At 35.5% G+C, this 15,931-nt stretch overlaps 1 protein-coding gene across 1 annotated transcript in view; it reads right to left on the minus strand.

The window, feature by feature from the left end:
- Positions 1-15,931, minus strand: part of LOC126471266 (unconventional myosin-Va-like) — a 176,623-nt gene that overhangs the window by 38,462 nt on the left and 122,230 nt on the right. Inside the window, exons 7-12 of the mRNA XM_050099385.1 lie at positions 14,321-14,444; positions 13,682-13,871; positions 13,145-13,343; positions 9,566-9,659; positions 9,267-9,449; positions 8,965-9,164 (exon numbers count right to left, since the gene is read on the minus strand). Coding sequence (XP_049955342.1) covers positions 8,965-9,164; positions 9,267-9,449; positions 9,566-9,659; positions 13,145-13,343; positions 13,682-13,871; positions 14,321-14,444 — 990 coding nt within the window. The remainder of the gene's footprint in view (positions 1-8,964; positions 9,165-9,266; positions 9,450-9,565; positions 9,660-13,144; positions 13,344-13,681; positions 13,872-14,320; positions 14,445-15,931) is intronic.

Raw genomic sequence — 15,931 nt, forward strand, 5'->3', positions numbered from 1 at the left:
ATGTCTGCTTGTGTCTGTATGTGTGGACGGATATGTGCGTGTGTGCGAGTGTATACCTGTCCTTTTTTCCCCCTAAGGTAAGTCTTTCCGCTCCCGGGATTGGAATGACTCCTTACCCTCTCCCTTAAAACCCACTTCCTTTCGTCTTCCCCTCTCCTTCCCTCTTTCCTGATGAGGCAACAGTTTGTTGCGAAAGCTTGAATTTTGTGTGTGTGTTTGTGTTTGTTTGTGTGTCTATCGACCTGCCAGCGCTTTTGTTCGGTAAGTCACCTCATCTTTGTTTTTATATATATTATGTCCATAATGTAGGTTTTTTATGTCGATAAATCCCCTTCCTCCTTCCTTTCTGCTTAATGTGAATCTTTCTGTTGCTGAATGTATGTGATGTATTCTATATTTGTGGCATTGTGATCGTGTAAGTGTATTGAGTGCATCTAGGTCTGTGTTACTTCATTTCACTATTCCAAATGAGTAGGTCAATATTGGTATAGCATAAGTATTTATAGCTTTTGTCTTGTTTCTTGCTGTCAATTCTGTTTTCAGTATTTTTGTTAGTCTTTGTCTATATTTTTCTTTTAGTTCTTTTTAATATTTGTATTATCTATTCCTATTTTTTGTCTGTATCCTATATATTTATAGGCATCTGTTTTTTCCATAGCTTCTATGCAGTCGCTGTGGTTATCCAATATGTAATCTTCCTGTTTATTGTGTTTTCCCTTAACTATGCTATTTTTCTTACATTTGTCTGTTCAAAAAGCCATATTTATGTCATTGCTGAATAGTTCTGTTATCTTTAGTAATTGGTTGAGTTGTTGATTTGTTGCTGTCAGTAGTTTTAGATCATCCATGTATAGCAAATGTGTGATTTTGTGTTGGTATGTTCCAGTAATACTGTATCCATAATTTGTGTTGTTTAGCATGTTGGATAGTGGGTTCAGAGCAAGGCAGAACCAGAAAGGACTTAATGAGTCTCCTTGCTATATTCCACACTTAATCTGTATTGGCTGTGACGTGATATTATTTGAATTTGTTTGGATATTAAGTGTGGTTTTACAATTTTTCATTACTATGTTTAGGAACTGTATCAATTTAGGATCTACTCTGGATTTTTCCAATATTTGTAGTAACCATGAATGGGGTACACTAGCAAAAGCTTTATGGTAATCAATGTATGCGTAGCGTAGCGGCCTTTGTTTAGTTTTAGCTTGATATGTCACTTCTGCATCTATTATCAGTTGCTCTTTACATCCTCGCACTCCTTTGCAACAGCCTTTTTGTTCTTCATTTATAATTTTGCTCTGTGTTGTATGTGTTATTAATTCCTGTGTAATGACTGAAGTTAATATTTTGTATATTGTTGGTAGGCATGTTATGGGGTGATATTTAGCTGGGTTTGCTGTGTCTGCTTGATCTTTAGTTTTCAGATAGGTTATTCCATGTGTAAGTGTATCAGGGAACGTGTATGGGTCTGCAATGTAACTGTTAAATAATTTAGTTAGATGTGAATATGTTGAGGTGAACTTCTTTAGCCAGAAATTTGCTATTTTATCTTTTCCAGGGGCTTTCCAATTGTGCATAGAATTAATTGCTCGGGTGACTTCATGTTGCAAAATTACCACTTCAGGCATTTGTGGTATCATCTTGTATGTGTCTGTTTCTGCTTGTATCCACAGTGCATGTCTGTTATGTTGTACCAGGTTTGACCATATGTTGCTCCAGAAGTGTTCCATGTCTGTTATGTTTGGTGGACTGTCTATTTTAATGTGTGTGTTATCTATTGTCTTGTAAAATTTCTTTTGGTTTGTAATGAATGTTTGGTTTTGTTTCCTTCTATTTTTACTTTTTTTGTATATTCTAAGTCATTTGGCCAATGCTTGTAATTTTTGCTTCTTTCCATCTAATTGCTCTATCGCTTCTTGTTGTGTGATTTTACCTAACCTTTTTTGTTTTTTGTCTGATATTTCATTTCTTATAAATTGTGTTAGCTGTCCGATGTCTTTTCTCAGTTTTTCTATTCTGATCTGTAGCCTGTGCTGCCATGCTGGTTTTGTGGATTTCTTCTGTGTGTTGGTTGGTTCTGATCTCTGCCTAGTGTGTATATTTAGAGTAGTGAGTGCTCCTATATAAACCAGCAGTTGTAACTCTTCCGTAGTTGTATTTTCATTTATTTTGTTGTGTATGATTGTGTTGATAGTTGTTATTGTTGTTTCGACTTGCGGGTTATTTGGTGGTCTATGCAAGAATGGTCTAATGTCTGTGTTTGTGTCTTTGTATTCTGTATATGTCAGCTGAAATTTTTCTTCTATATCTAACATGTGTGTCACTTTGTGTCCTATTTGTGCTTGTTCTGGTGGCTGTCTTAAGATTTCGTTTTCCTATGATTGTTTAATTGATGCGTGGTGTTCTTTATTTGTTTGCTCTGGGATGTTTGAGTCCATTACTGTATTTTATTCTTCTTCTGATTGCATATTATTTTGTCCCAGTATTTGTTGTACTTGTTGTTTGATGTTTTCTAATTCTGACTGGGGTATCCTGTTATTTTTGATTATTACACGGATCTGATCAGCTAGTCATTGTTCTGTTAAAAATTTTAATTCTGGGTATCTGGTAATAAATGTTGTGTATACTTGTGATCTGTATGCAGTTGTGTTGGTTCCTAAGTTTGTTGCTTGGTAATAACAGAACATGAGGTGTCGGTTAACTTCATCAGACCATCTCATCCTCTGTCTTTCTTTTCTTTCTAGGGTGATTGCAGGAAGCATGTCCTGCAAAACACCTATAGTTGGATTTAAATCATTTTCCGTGTGGCTAGCAGTGTCATTACCATTGTGGACGGGCATAGGGTTCAAGCGTCGTCCCCGACCATGACAGCGCTTGTCCGAGGCTTCATTAGTTCTGTCCTGAACCAACTAATCACATTAAAAAGGGGGTTAGCCCTATTAGTGGTTTGTTCTTTTCGTCGCCTTTTACAACTGGCAGAACAACATACCAGAGGCCTATTCTTTTCCCGGGCCTCCACGGGGATTATTATTATTATTATTATTATTATTATTATTATTATTTAAGTATTAAGTATTAAGTAGTATTTAAGTATTATTAAGTATTTAGTGGAGTAATAAGGTGATATTATGAGGATAATAGGTAAAGTTATTATGTTGATACAATGAGGAGATATTAGATGCATTTAATGAAGTATTTATGTATTACTTATGTGATGTGGAGAATGATGTTTGGTAGGGACTGGATAGGGAACATAACTTTTTCTTACCATGGAGAAAGTTTATGAAAGACACATATAGTCAGCAAGGTTTGTAGAGCAAGTTGTTTTCGGTCTGAAGTAACAGATGCAAGTAAATACTCAGTTAAATTTATGCAGAAAGGTTGGGTCTATGTGAAGTGTGACACCTTTTGTAATTAGGCAACATGTCAGTAACCTGTGCACTGGGAAGTGATTAAGTGTCTTGTTGGTAATTAATGTGAAGAATGTGACACTTTAAAATAGGAAGTAAGCTGGAGAATGTTTTTAGGGAATTAACAACTATACCTATACACCACTACATACTTGTACACTGATGAAAGATAATGAGAAGTCAGAAATGTTTATTTCTGAACTTATGAAATCTTTTTACTTACACTGAATCATACAAGGTAAGTCAAGAAAACACATCTGAACACTTGTGGGTAGATGTATTCAATATTCAAAAGGCTCTATAAATTGAACTACTTATTGTATCAGACTATATATTTGAGACATATAACTGTTCTGCTACTATTTCTGAAAATCTGATGAATGATGGGAGTTATATAGTTACTTTTCTGAAAACATGATGAGGTATATACTAAGTTTTTGAAACATTTTACCCCAGATGGCAGACTTATAATGAATTTGTTTTGTGCTTGATGTGCACCAAGTGTTGCAAGCCAATAGTGACTTACTAAAACATGTTATGATCTACATTTATTTGTACAGAAATTCTAGTTTTTAAGTTTTTAAAGTGTTTCACCACAACCATATCCCACACAATGACTTTTAAATATCTAAGTGGTGTTACATATTTTCTTTGCTGTTTTGTTATTTATGTAAGCAACTATGAGTATGGGAGTGATTCGTGAATGATACTATCAGGTACAAAGACTACTTTGCCATTGAATACTATACCCACACCGCATAAAAAAAACTGCATAACACTATCATTTTTGTAAATACCTTGAAGATAGTGTCTGATAACTAGTAATATATGTATACTATTCTTTGTCTTTGAACTACTTGTAAACAGAAGGCACCATGCGATTTTATTTAGATGTCTATGACACAAAACAAGCAAATCCTTTTGTCATCGAAGTGCGTAAAAGATATCGGGCGAGTTATTGACATCTGTGGGCACTTGCTTCCCAAAATTTGATACATCATATCATCTGCAAACAGTATATAATTTTGTGTATTACCTTTGTGGACATTGTCCAATTCAATCCGGTTTTAAGTGAATATTCAACCAGAAATGGTATGTAAATTTCAGACAACACCATGATCTGGAGAGGACATTTTCATTTTTATGCTTTCAGTGTTAGTTATATGACATGTTCTATGGACATTTACCATAGTGTTAATAAATATGTTATTTCATTGATGTTGTATATTATCCTCACTCACGAGTTGAACCAAACTGATAGTGAACTGGGCTGTGTGTTTAAACACACTACATGGTACCCTCAACTGGACTTGGACTTAAATTGTCATAAAGAACTTTTAGTTAAGTGCTAGATTTTACCATGTGGTATCCCGAATTGAAGCTGTGCCATGTTAGCACACCGGACTTATATTTGAACTACTATACACACAATCTAGTATCCTGGAACTGAGTAGTGCTTATGTAGCACACAGAACTTTGACAAATGCCTTGATGTTTTAGTAGTGTCTATGCTGCACACAGTATTTCATGAACTACTGACAATGTAAAATAGTACTGTAGCCATGGTAGTGCCAAAAAGGTACAGAGGACTTGTTTCTAAGATATGGTATCGCATTTTTCGGTAGCAAAATTGGTATAGCAATCTACAATAGTGCAAATGATATAGTATTTTACAGTTATGATGAAAGTAACAGAAAAGACTGTTTTCAAAATAGTATTAACTTTTCAAAAAATTTAGTAACTTTAGGAAGTCAATTGAATAAGAAAACAAATCATTTATCTTAGTATTTTCTGCATCCAAGTTAAAATTTACAGATTGCTGAGTGTTAGTTTTAGTCTTGTTGCCCCTAATGCATTAATATTTGCTTTACAGTTTTTGTCTTAGTGTAAGTATTTTTCTTTAATATTGCTAATTAGTAGTTATACAAAATTCAAATTTATTTATTTACTTTTTTCAAGATGAGTTAGTATTTGCTTTTACCTAAGGGTTTGCCAAGTATTCTTTTCACTCAAACTTCAAATCAGTTAAGAAGTCATTTTTATGTTTCTCTGGTTTCTTTTTGTAATGCAGACTCTGAAAGCCTTGTTTATCTTGGAATTTTCTCATGAAATATTTCACATATGTGGTTAGGGAACATTGGATTCTGAATTTTATACACTGAAAAATGTTGTTGGAAATATCATTGGAGCTGTGTCCACTCCTAAAAATCAAGACCATCAACAGTATGAAGAAATCTTTGTTTATGTGAATATATATTTTCATAATTGTTCTATTGTGATGATGATGATGACAAAAATTGCTGTCCATCTAACACTGGTGGCTCATGCAAAATTTTACCGATGTGCTACAATACTACAAATATAAACAGATTTTTTTTTTACTGTATCGTCATGACAGGATTGACTTAATACTGTTGTGATATTAGCCTTACATAATGAACTAAGCTCATGTATGATATTTTTATCTACATCTACGTAGATACTCGGCAGTTGACCACATGATGCATGGCAGAGTGTAGCCTTTACCAGTGGTAGTCATTCCCTTTCCTGCTACACTCAAAATATAGCATGGGAGAAATGACTGTCCACCTTTGTGTGGGCCCTAATTTCTCATGTCTTATCTTCTTGGTACTTATATCGAAAGTATATTTGGTGGCAGTAGAATCATTCTGTAGTTAGAGTCAAATACCATTCCTCTAAATTTTCTCAATAGTTTTCCTCAAAAACATCGTCTTCCCATTTGAGTCGCTGAAGTCTCTCCATAATACTCGTGTGTTGTTCAAACCAACTGCTAACAAGTCTAGCAACACACCTCTGAACTGCTTCAATGTCTTCCTTTCATATGATCTGCTGCAGATCCAAAATACTCAATCAATATTCGAGAATAGATCACTAGTATCCTATATGACATCTGCTTTACAGGTAACCACAAAACTGGTTATCATCCACCTTCACAACCACAATCCTCACATGCACATTCCATTTCATATTGCTTTGCAACATTACATTCACATGTTTAAATGATTTGACTGTGCCAAGTGGCACACTACTAATGCTGTTACAGAACAAATTTCTTTCCCTACTCATCCACATTAACTTACATTTTTGTACATGAAGAGCTCGCTGCCATTCATGACAACTAGGAATCTTCAAATAAATTTGTAGTTGAAATATGGACAACAAGCAGCCCTATAATGGAATGACGATAATGAAAATTTGTGCTGGGCTGGGATTTGAACCCTGATTTTCTGCTTATTGCAAGAGGTCATCTTACCATTAAGCTACCCAAGCATGCCTCATGGGCAGACTCGATCTTCTATATGTTGTTAACCATGTGTCTATAACCAACACTAGTAAATCCATTATGTCTATTCCCATACAGGGGAGACATTTTAATTGAAAGTCACTTGCCCAGTGTTGGTAGTTAAATAAGATATTGCAGTGCCTGTGTTGTTCAGAAGTACAATGTAGTGATCTGTCTGACATGTATGTATGTCCAGAGGACCACTGCATCACACCTCTTATGAAAACAAGCAGTGCAATTTTGTATCTTAAGTAGAAATCTTGTCTAAGGCATCTTGTATCCCATTACAGTCACACAACAGTGAAAAGTTCCTGTACATCACATTATTATCAGTAAATAAACAGATTGCTGCCCACCCTATATGTTTATGATTTCCATTGTTTCTTTTTTGTTAATGCATTGATGTCCTAGATCTTTCACCCCTTCTACCCCATGCATTACTGTTCATGAATAACAAACATGAAAAGCAAATAACACACTGTACACATCACAAACACAAATCCAATGCTCTTCATACACTTTCATACTAAATCTCCTCATATACTCACTTTTTTACCACCACCTACAACCTTTTGACTTACAAATGTGGTAATCTTAAGTAAATTGCATATATTAATTTTACCAATATAAATTTAACTGTTTAAATGTATTTAAAATTTTATAATTGAAACTTTAACATTATGATGGGGGAAAAGATGCACAGAGCAGCAAGAATCAAATGTGAACTGACAAACTGCCAGCTGGTATGCTTGAACAGTGCACCATGGCACTTATATGTCAAGTATTGCTCACAAATCCCTCATACTTTACTCACAAATTATTAGAGAGAACTTTACATTTTTTATGGCCCATGCAGGTGACATATGATAGTAAGTTCAAAGGGGCATCCACCCATTTCTACTCACACAGTTTGATCCAGATTTGTTAGGATTTAAATTTGGAATAGGTGTACCTAACTCTAATTCTTCCTTTCTTCTCCAAAAATCTCCTGGAAAAGGGCCTCTTCAGTAGAACATATACTGAATTTACCATATTGCTTTCACATCACCTTACAAACATCTTCAACGAAAAATACTGACTTGTGAATGACATCATGCCCTTAGTGCCACCAGGGATAATGTCACACCAGAGCATGTGCAATCAAAACAGACAGTTTTATTGCTTTTTTGAGTTGAGCATAGTGTGTATGACCATTTCAGCACTTGACACTTGTTTCTGGTTATCATATGGAGAGCACTACAAAACATTTTTTCGTCCATTTTATTTGCATACCAGCACACATTTTATGAGAAATGGTATAATTTTAGTGCAATGTTTACACTGAGCTGTAGCATGTTAAAACATGATCACCAGCCACACTGCCATCAGTAGTCAGCAACAAACTGGTGCAGGAAAATCACTAAAGAAATTCATGAAAGCTATCAGTTTTGTCATATCTCCACTGCCATAACTTTTTACAGACTTCTTCGAGCATTTTGTATGGGATCACGTCCAAATGATTAGGCTATCACGAGTTCTGTGCTCATTGTGTTCCAAAACGACTTTTTGAAAATCACAGAACTCAGCTGATGACTGCTTCTCTTGACAGTCTTCTCTCAATGTGTAGAAATTAGGGATTAAGTTGGGTGAGAGGATTGTTGAGGGAGAATTATGGTGAATTAGTGGGGAGTTACTCTTTGTATAACAGTGCAGATGGAGATGACACAGTGATTAACATGTTGAGAATTGATGGAAGAAGTAATTAGTACCTCTGGTGTAGTGTTTTAGGCTGGAAGCAGTAGACTATAGGTGTTGATAAGCAAGAGTGAAAATTTCTTCAGTGGGTTCATAGCAACAAGCCATAATGAGATGTATTGAATGGTAGGACTTACGAGTTTCAGAAGAAAGTTGAAATTGGTGCGCAGGTGGTCTTAGGACTGAGAAATGAGAAATTCCACAGAGTATTTTTTAGAAGCAATTGGAGGCCATGCTACACTTCTTGACTGCAGTCAATGCAGCAAGTCTTGTCTATTGATTACATTACCACCACCAATTATCATCATCATCTGGAATCTGTTGTTTGTACAACAGCTACAAAATTGCAGTAAATATAAGGCATACCTGGTAGATTTCTACAGCTGTATCTCAAAGAACTTCTCTGTATTCAGTGAGATCAAAATTCTGTAGACACTGTTCATTCTGTAGTGATGTGTTTTCAGTTTGGAACGTTTTGTCTCCACTATACTGTTTCAGATTATGCAGAAGTCTCACAGTATTTGAAAGCCACAAAACCATTATATCAATATCATCATGGCCTTTCTTAGTAACTTTTTCGATGGTGTAGATAGTTGCTGTCAGGAGTAATCGTACTTTCTCATAATCATTTTGACAGTCGGCATGCCTAATGCACATGAACAAAATGTATGCAGGCAATCCTGGCAGTAATGTTACAGCAATATGTGGCTTTAATTCTGCAATTAAAAGAATGTAAAATTCATAAACAATGGAAGTACTTCAATAAAGAGAACACATGAGTGAACATAATGAAAAATTATTCAGGGATATATACTGACCAAATATCACATGCCTAACAATATGTATAATATCCTCTTTGTGAAACTCAAAAATTCCTTGGTAATGTCTTTCATTCTTTCTTATCCCTCTTCTGTTATTCCTTTGACCTTGCCTCTTCACTAGCACTTCCTCTATTGAGTTTTCAGCTGTTTCTGCATTGTTATCTAATTTGCTGGAAAACACTAGGGGAAAAAATGTAATATTGTTTCTGAAGCAGTTACACAATCATTATAACAGCACCTCTCAAAATATGGAATAATTTTAACATCCTGTTTATTGGTCTTCAAAATATACTTACACCCTGCATCCTTCAGCACTTCAGTTTGCAATTTTAAGCTGTTCTTGCATTGTGAAAGTTCCTCTTTAGCTAAATCTAGTTTTTCTTGAAGGACCTGGAATTTGTACACAACACATTTAGAAATAATTAATATATCCAAAATGTATTTTGCCATTTGCACTGATTGTGGTAAAAGTATAAGGAAGCAAAACTGTATTTGCAGGCAATGGATTGGGAAAAAATAACAAAGAATAATAAATGTGGGATTAATTATAAAACTGCTGGGGAAATGATTGCACTACAAATTGCATCTATTTGCAAACCATTACAAGAAAAATTCCAGTGATGATGTTAGATGAAAAAGATCTTGCATTTCTCCTTGGACCATACTGATTTTTTCAATAATGATGGATGTGCAGGATTTATGTACAGTTCCTTATTATCTAGTGAGAAGGTATCATGAAAGGTTATCCTCAGGAGTCACATTCTCTGGCCACAAAAAATCATAAGATATATTCATTGTATCTCTGTCAATTAAACCTTATACTTATTTCCTCACAAATCATTTGTAATTATTGGTCCATGTACATTGGGTGAAGTTTAACAAAACACAAGAAACCAAATACAGTTCATCAGCATTCTTAAAATAGGGACTTCATAGTTCAAGCATATATTAAACAGGTTGGGAAGCCACAGAAGATGATCACAGCATTTACAATCTTATAGTCATATCAGGAGGGTGAAATCTGTAACTCTGGGCGTACCAAGAGTATCCTGAGAGGAAGCATTCAGTAAGTAATGTAAAGGAGTACAATGCTTTACCATTTCTGGCTCAGTTCTTTACTGCATTATGAGCATGAAATCTGCAGCTAAATGACAGATGCAAAGTTGCCAGGATTTTTCTATGCTGAAACCAGTAGATTGTATACCATAATCAAAGAAATGAAGCAGATGATGCAATACTGGGAGAAACTAAACTGCTTTCAGAATAAGATTTTCACTCTGCAGCGGAGTGTGTGCCTGTCAGGAAGTTTCACTATACTGCTTGCATATAGTGGCAATGAACTGCTAACTCATTACAAAAACAGCAATAAATTGGATAATAATAGTTTAAAATATAACTACTGGAATTTACATAATTATTCATGGTATCAGCAAAGTTTTCTCAGATGAGCTGCAGCTTGGCACAGGGTAAATGACAGCCAGTTGAGGCTTTGATTAGTACCCAACACAGTCAACATGTCTGCAACACATATCATTGTAAATATAATGCTTTCAATCAAAATTTCCATAATCAATCTAATGTTCATGACAATTTTCATAACACATGTATATCTTCCAACATGCCTGTGTGAGAAGTGAAACCATTACAGATATGTTGACATTACAACATTTTATTTCTGCATAAAGAATATTTCATATCAAGTTGCTGTTAACCTAATAAAAATGTACTGGTAATCTAATAACTTACATATTCACACACGCCTTATTGCCACATTCTGCAAAGTAGATGTGAAAGTTAATTTAGCATCAGTTCCAGTCAACTCTACTCTTCATGAAAGAATGCCACTGACATAGGAATGAAGGTGAGTGACCATTATGTGGAATCGTGATGAGGTTGGGTGAATGTGCATTGCTGTTGTTCAACTTTTAATATATTGTTTCTCAGCCACTCATGTGCACTAGTCCTGTCCATTATCTTAGTTGCCTCAGCCAGTTTCCAGCTGCAGAGCTTCATGATAAACCAAGTTACTTCTCATACTACAGGAAACAGACTCAGAAGGAGTATGGATTTCAGTTTGAACTTTTCAGTGCTCCAGGAAAGTGTGTTTTTAAGTGGAAGTACATTTCTTAGGTAAGCACAGCCCTTCCATCAGATTGGAGTGACATTAGTTAGCTGGAAAGTAGTGTTTGAGACAGTGAGATCAATGTGAGAATGTTTAGCTTCGATAGAAATTTTTAGAGTAATGTCTTTGTGTGATTCTTTCTCCATTTACATTGACTTTGAACTTCCTTTTTAGTTATTATTGACAACAGCTGCCAGTAGGCAGCTGGAAGTGATGTATTCAACTGACAGCATTTATCATTTTCCAGTCCAGAGCTCATATCTCTGAATCTGTCCTGAAAGTAGTTTGGTAAGTACAGGGCTTTCAATTATTGACTCTGGAGTAGTGAGAAGTTCAACCCTCTCTCACAGGTCAAGTCAAGGCTGGCAACCCTTATTTCAACTTACTGGGTAGTGTGGCAGTGCCGAGAAGTTATCCAGTTCTACTAATAATGCTTCAGATTAAATCTACAGAGCAGTAAATCACATTATTTGTGTAGCACACTGGTCATTGCTAAGAGTAGTGCATTCCAACTGCTGCCATGGATGGAATTGCATGCAATGCCACGGAAGCTCTGACATATGGACAAAAGGAATGTTTCAAACCCAACATTGCATAGTAATGAATGCAGCCATAAGGGTGATTGTTGTTTTAGTAATATAGTGGGGTTTAATAGCTGTTATTAAAATAGAATAAAAAGTTATGAAAGAAGTGATAAAATTATAATATGGTTTATAGGAAATTAGGAGTAGCATAGTATACAAATACTAGTTTGACAAAGAGAGAATGAAATTTTTCACAGAAAAAAAACAAACATGAAGAAATTAAGACCGAAGATGAGTTGTGTAACAACTGCAGGTGTAAATTGATTCCAATAGAAAATAAACTGTTTTTTTTATTAACAAGAATATGAATTTTATTGGCTGGAAAGACAATTTTTCAGAGTTTTGCCTAATTGAATAATAAAGGTAATTATCTCATGTTAGTGCATAGGTGCTCACCCAGAGGATACCAGCTTTAATGGTGGTGATGGAAGAAAGTTTCATCACAGGAATCTGGACAAGGGGATGAGGCAGGGAAAAGGTGGAAGCAGAGAAGAGAGGTGGGGTAACATCCCTAAAGTGTGTCACTCAGTCACTATGAGAGGGCATTTTGTACTGTTGGTTATTCCTCAATCAAATGTGAATGTAAAGTTTTACAAACACCCTCCAAGGATTTGATTTGAAGAATGAAGTATGTGAAGTGAGAGTTTAATTTCATTCCATGCTAATCTGCAATGACAGAAAAAAACTGCACTGCATAAGCACTCAGCACAGTCAACTACACAAGAAAAAAAAGAGAAAAAATAAAAAAAAGAAAGACGAAAAATGAAATGGACACTTCACTGCTGGATCACAAGATGAAAGCAACAAACATTTTCCACTAGTACCTGACAGAGAAAACAGCATGGTATTTGTGCTTAGCCATGAAGTTCAGCATTAAGTAAGGGACTAACTGGAAAAATCTAAAAAATTGGCATAATTATGAACTCTTAAAAAGACCACAGAAAACTACAACTGTTATTGCTGATTTGGTCTCAGTCCTCTATGCATTCTCCTATTGTTAAGTTTTGTTACTGAGAAGAAAGCATAGAATAATACATTGTTTCCCCATTACAGCAGTCTGTATTATCACCTCTTCATGCATGTGTGTTTCCTCCTAAGACATCCTGTACATGCTATAAGCTGTTTTAATGAAGTTTTTAAACATTAATATGATCTGAATTAATATTCACCAGCTTTTCTGAAGTCACTCTTATAATTTCATGTTGCATAAAAGCCTCAGTTTGAGTTTGTGGGCTTTTAGTTAAGCTTGGAGGCAAAAGCTTGTGCTGATTATCATTCTCCTCTCTGAGTTTCTCATTTTCTTGTTGGAGTTGTTCTCTTTCTGCTTGCCACTTATTTTTCTCTTGGTGCAATTCGTCTTCCAGCTGCCTACATATGGAAATGGAAATGTCGTGTGGCTAGGGCCTCCCGTCGGGTAGACCGTTCGCCTGGTGCAGGTCTTTCGATTTGACGCCACTTCGGCGACCTGCGCGTCGATGGGGATGAAATGATGATGATTAGGACAACACAACACCCAGTCCCTGAGCGGAGAAAATTTCCGACCCAGCCGGGAATCGAACCCGGGCCCTTAGGATTGACAGTCTGTCACGCTGACCACTCAGCTACCGGGGCGGACAGCTGCCTACATGAATTTACAGTTTAAAGAGTTAATGATTCCCAGACTTAACTAACAAAAATAAGATATGGTACTGCATTATTGCACATACCTGTTTATCTTCTTCTGTGCTTCAAATGCCAGTACTAGCTCCACAACCTCATTTATTAAGTGTACATGACTTCCATAGTTGATACTAGCAACATTCTTCAAACCTTCAGTTTGCTTTGCTAGAATACTGTGTAACTGAATGCATTCCTCTCGCCATCTGTCAACTTCAAGTTGCAGCTGAATGTACTGCTCTGAATGAGAACAAATTTATAAACTGTCATAAATAAATGAAATTAATAGTAATTCATGTATAACAAAATAACACCAGTCGTGTAGAAAATCAGATGTTATGCTGTTGAACAGTCACCTGTGAATGTCAAGTTACCATCCCTAGAGTATTTGGAAACACAGACTTAAAATGCACATCAGGAACACATTCTCAAACATTATATCTATTATATTTGTTTTAGTGTTATAGCAATTTTATACCTTTAGCATGTAGTATGATAGAATAATTATTTCTGTCTAGAACTGGCAGTATTTGTAAAAACCTGCACTTACAGAAGTCCTCAATTATTAGAAAGAGCATCTATGGAGGAAAAAAAACTGTTTTTCAGAATGAAAACCATGAACTTGGCCATTTGGGAACAACAGCAACGAGAAAGATCCTTACTATGATGAAGAAACAATTTGATCTTACTTAGCAATTCTTCTCGCCCTAGACCATCATCTAATGTTTGATTAGAACAGCAATCATCGAATGATAGCTGAAGTTTAGTCATATTTGCATGTAATCTTCGATTTTCCACTTCCAGTTGCTGCAACTGAAATTGACATATAAAAGGTGTCTCAAGAATGATGCCTCAGAGGCAACAGATACTTAAAACAGAATTAAACTGACTCAACACTGCTCAGTTTATGTTCCTGGCTCAAAAAAGATTTTTATGTAATGATATCACTTATCATTTTTTATGTACAATTTGAGGTACCTTAATATGCAGTGGTCTTTGTAGTATTGCATACTTGAGATTACATCAGAGTCTGTCACACATCTATAAGTATGACGAACCTTGTCTCTTAACAACCACAGAAAAAAAACTTATACAAAGGGTAGAAACTGGCACATCCCCATTATGATTACAAAAGTGGCCTCCTGCTGCTGCTCATTTGATACAGAAGTCTTATGATAACACAGCTATAAAACATTCTCATAAAAATAGGAGTATGCCATGCTGAAACTTTTGCTTCCACTGATAGAAATACGTTGCACAGAAGCTCGCTAAAAAGTGTATAATCAACTGTTTGAAATATTTCTCAATAATAGTTGCAAAGAGGATCCAAGTTTGTACCATTTATCCATCTTATTTGCTAAGTGAATAACAATTTCTGATAATTAGACAAAGTTAATTAGCAACAGTTAGAAAAAGTACCCTTTTAAGAAAGTGTCATTTGCAGCCTGTCTAAGTTTTCTGATTTATCATGGTATAGTTCTCTAACTGGATTCTTTCATGTCATGGTATACTCCTCTAAATATATGTTTACATTAAGAATATCCCTCCTAACAAATCTTTCTTACTACTATATTGAAAGTCATTACTGAATTGAATCTTTACAATAGGAAATGTTCCCATACATCACAGCTATTAACTACAGGCAGTGTAGATAACTGTTATGAGCCTGTAACAAGAGGACTGAGTGGAGAGCAAAAAGTTTCACTTCTTAATCAATACTGGTTCTGTGATACTGATATAGGATAATTGCAGATTAGAAACTGACATTTGTTTTATGTGGGTGACATGAGCTGCATACAATTTAATAAAGTATTGAGGAAGATTAGCTCAACATCCTTCTGGTAATGACAAATCAACTATGTCCTCCTCAACAGTAATATCTCATCATTCACCATAACTGATTTAGGAAAACCTGTTTGAAACCTGGGAAAAATAGGCAACTTTATCTCCACAAAAAATTAAGACCTGCCATGCAAGTGCATGAGGTCGGGCTTGCTGATCACAGCTTACTGTAATTGTGATAGTGCTGTAGGTTAACATCAACAGTGATCTGATAAACAATTAACCATTATGATAAAATTCTCTTGACCTCACAATAACATCAAATGGTGTAAAATCATCAAGCCCTTGGGCCAAGTACTCCTCTGCCATTGTCAAGTGGTGACTATCTTTTGGTTGCTGCCATCATACTTATACAGCAGTGCTTCCTTCTTTGATGTCACTGGTGTTTGCTCCACTGCCATATAGTGTAATACTTTCATTGCACACCCACAGCACCCACTTCAATTTTCTGATGGTAG

This window comes from Schistocerca serialis, chromosome 3, assembly GCF_023864345.2.
Source record: "Schistocerca serialis cubense isolate TAMUIC-IGC-003099 chromosome 3, iqSchSeri2.2, whole genome shotgun sequence".
NCBI lineage: Eukaryota > Metazoa > Arthropoda > Insecta > Orthoptera > Acrididae > Schistocerca > Schistocerca serialis.